The sequence below is a fragment of the Puntigrus tetrazona genome, chromosome 17 (genome assembly GCF_018831695.1).
Source record: "Puntigrus tetrazona isolate hp1 chromosome 17, ASM1883169v1, whole genome shotgun sequence".
NCBI classification, from domain to species: domain Eukaryota; kingdom Metazoa; phylum Chordata; class Actinopteri; order Cypriniformes; family Cyprinidae; genus Puntigrus; species Puntigrus tetrazona.
In genome coordinates this window covers 12,021,434-12,025,044 of record NC_056715.1, presented here as the reverse complement: position 1 = coordinate 12,025,044, position 3,611 = coordinate 12,021,434, and the positions used below count along the sequence as shown (strand labels likewise).

At 37.6% G+C, this 3,611-nt stretch overlaps 1 protein-coding gene across 1 annotated transcript; it reads right to left on the bottom strand.

The window, feature by feature from the left end:
* Positions 1–222: 222 nt before the first annotated feature.
* LOC122362156 (shootin-1-like) lies at positions 223–3,604 on the bottom strand. Its single transcript, XM_043263465.1, has 6 exons — positions 3,562–3,604; positions 3,297–3,382; positions 1,595–1,701; positions 703–747; positions 485–611; positions 223–396 (listed from the first exon to the last, which is right to left on the bottom strand). Exons 2-6 carry the CDS (start codon positions 3,367–3,369, stop codon positions 278–280), a joined length of 471 nt encoding a protein of 156 aa, XP_043119400.1. The 5' UTR covers positions 3,370–3,382; positions 3,562–3,604; the 3' UTR covers positions 223–277.
* Between the last annotated feature and the right edge of the window lie 7 nt (positions 3,605–3,611).

The window sequence follows — 3,611 nt, the reverse complement described above, 5'->3', positions numbered from 1 at the left end:
AATACTGTAAATGGCTAATATTCTAGTAGCATCCATGCTAATAAGCTACTAATAGGTGTAACCATAAAATAAAATGTTAGCATATTTTCTTAAGGATATGGAAATTAAATATACACACTCTCTGAACCAAACACAAATTAAAAATGAATAGTTTCACCCATTTTATGATTCTGTCACATGTGTTTTGTTAGTATGAATAAACTATGCTTTTACACAGCTCTACGTAAAAGAGCAGATACTCACAACCTGTAACTCCTATGAAGGCTGACTGAGTTGATCAGTGGATATTGTTGTTGTCGTGATGTGGTTGGTCCTGGACCTGGTCCCTTGTGCTCTGGCCTGGTTCTGACTGGGTTTGCTTAATCTGGGGCAGATCCAGGGCCGTACTGCAATTCGCTGAAGGTGAAAGGGTTGAAAAGTTAAACGGATGATCAGGCTCGAGAGACAGAGAAAATGTGCTGAAATGTGTGTGTGTTTGACTGACTGTTGTTCTTTGCAGCCTTCAGTGCTCCCCTCCGTCTCTCCAGGGCTTTCTCCAGCTCAGACTTCTGTGATGGTGATGGAGGGTGTGTCTCAGGCGAGGAGGAGGGGCCTGGACGCTTCACAGAGTTCTAACAGAAAGATTCCGTTACTATACCAACAGCTAGTTTCAAACACATTTGAACTATGTAACAATAATAAAATAAATTTAGCAATCCTAACCAGGATTCCCTGAAGTTCCAGTATGGCACAATTTGTCCCTTCTTTCTGCAGGAAAACCAAGGAAACAATAAAGCAGACTATGTAAGAGAGAGTTATTATTTTTAAGTGATTTTAAGTGAACTTCCTCTGTTGATAATGTTATCAAGATTTTTATATTAAAAAAAACCTAAGACCCACATCATCTGGACGCTCTGTTAGAGGCATGGCATATTGTAGACTAGGAAGTAAATGTCCACTGCTATGATTGGTTAACACTTTGTTTGTTTGAAGGCCTAACGCTGCTGTGATTTAGGTTAAAAACTCATATAGTGATCACGTAATAAAAACAGTTACTCGCACTTGTGTGGTGCGACAACTTATTTGTTTTCCACAGTGTACGGATTACTGTTATACAGTCATTTTTAAACGGGCGGTACTTATTTGTTTTCTGTGTATGTTTTCATTACGCTGGAAAGCAGTCAGTCTAGCAGCTGCTGTAAGTGTGCTACAGAATTAAATGAACTTGAACTCGAATGTAGTTGGTAAAGTAACGTCATTTATTTGAATCTTTATAAAAATCCTGCTTCGAATTGTGCCTTGTTTGTAAACAAATCTATGGTATAATTTTAACAAAGTTCTTATTGATGCATGTCTGAAACCACTCTTTGTTAAACTTGGGATCAGAAAAATGCTAAGACAACTTAGGGCTGCATAGAGTTTTGCTGTATTTTATCATTTGAAATATGCATTTTTTTGTAACAAGTCTTTACTGTCACTTTCGGTTCGGCTGAATGCTTCCTTGCTAAAGATTTCATTGGTATATTGTAGGTAATAAGTCATTTCAATGACATTGATTAACCAAATAAAGTAAAGTTTAAAGTAGTGTGTTTTTGTGTTTGTAAGAAATATGTACCGGCCCTGGTCTGGCTCTGTTGGTTTTCTGGGAAACACGTCGCAATTGAACACCTTTTTTGATGCGCTGCATCATCTCATCCACAGCTTGCTGTCTGATGTCTTTCTCTGTCAGAAACACACACACACACACACACACACACACACACATGGACAGACAAATGGGATTACAAATGGAAGTACATTTAAACAGATCAACACAAATGTGGATACATCTGCTGCATTTCATTAGCAGTCATTTCAGACACTGAATAATATCAGATGTACTGACACCACTAAACTGAACTGTGAGGGTTTTATTTGAGCTGGCATGCACAAATATCATGAAAAAATCAAAAGAAAGTTGATCTGTGATGTTTGTTTTTGTTGAGCGGCCTTGGCAAACACTTTTAGTCATTCTGTCAAATGTAACAAAAAATACAAATATTATCTGCTTACCAGTCTGATGTTTTTCTGACATTATAAAAAAATCAAAACATTCTCTTCTGCAAAGGCTCTAAATTGGCATTGCGTTTTTAGAGCTAGCGTACAGTTCAATAAAAACCTATTCATATGAGATCATAGAAATGCTGTTCAATATTAGCAAGAACACCTGAAAGAAAACTGCAATTATTTGACTAAAGTATCTAAGCTTTTGGCCAGCAATACTTATTATAGGACGTGAAAGAATTTTATTCAATCCACTGGAAATGTTATAGTAGAGGTTCCCATACTGCCTCCCTTGAATCGTCAGCGGGAAGCGTCCTGAATTCTAGCCATCTCCCCATAGAACTCCATTAGTGCCTTATACCTGGGACTGATCACACACACACACACACACCTGCACTCATCACGCACACACCTGAACCTCATTACTGCACACAGATTTAAGCCACACTCACACACAGATTAGTGCGAAGTCACTGGACTCTGATACTTGCTGATTGACCCAATCTATGCATGGTTATCGACTCTGCATCTAACTTGCCTTTTTGTTACGGCTCTGCCAGTATTTTGTATCTCTACCTATCTATAATAAAAGCTGCAAATGGATCTCGCCTCCTCTGATGCTTCGCCACAGGAAAGATAACCACTTCTTGAAAATATTCAAACCCAATGAAAAAGAAAATCAAGCACTAGCGATAAAGGGAAGGCTAAAGTTCATCAGTCAGTTTCTATAAACCTGAACATCATGCCAATAACTGAAGAATTGTAATATTTTTTTTTAGCATAAATAGGTAATGACTTATCCAAACTCTGTACAAAAGTGTTTGTCCTTCAGTTGCAAGTCTTCTTCCTTTTTCTCTACCATCTTGTTTTTTTTAAGTGTAAGGCTAAAAGAAATGGCTAAGAACAAACTTGAACTTGACCTCAAGTCTTTCATTTTCTCCAATTGCTATGATGATGAACAGAAGTTTACTTTATGTGAAACAGTGTACATTAATTACATTCCATCTGACGGAATGCACTGCAACTTCATTCAACACCGATCAAAAAGGTCAAAATAAACGTCTGAAGTCTTTCATGTAGCTTGACGGCGAATGCAAATGCAGGGCAGCTCTGCTAATGAAATGAAACAAAGAAAAACCTTGAACCATCTGCCATCTCTGATTACTGTGCTTTTAAATTATCAATCTATGTAAACTTTTCATTTATTAATTATTATAAAGCAAAACTTTGGTTTACAGATTGGAAATGAATTCTGATGGCTCTTTGCTCTTTACCTGGGGATTTCTCAGAGGAGTCCTTCTCCACTAATGCAATTTCAGCGCTCACATCTTTTTTCTTACGAAGCATAGATAGTAATGAGCTAAAAGAGATAAAGACAAAAGAGAAAAATGGAGAACTAAAGCAAAATTTTCTGTCACTGAAACTTTTCTGAAATATATGTCACTGAAACTTGCCAATGAGCAAACAGCCTGTTGACTTTTTTTACTATTAAGTTATATTCCCTCAATTTGATGGCTTTCGTTACAAACAGACACTCACCTGAGTGGGTTGCTTGAGGAGGCAGTGGGTGGAGGTGGAGGAGGTGGGGG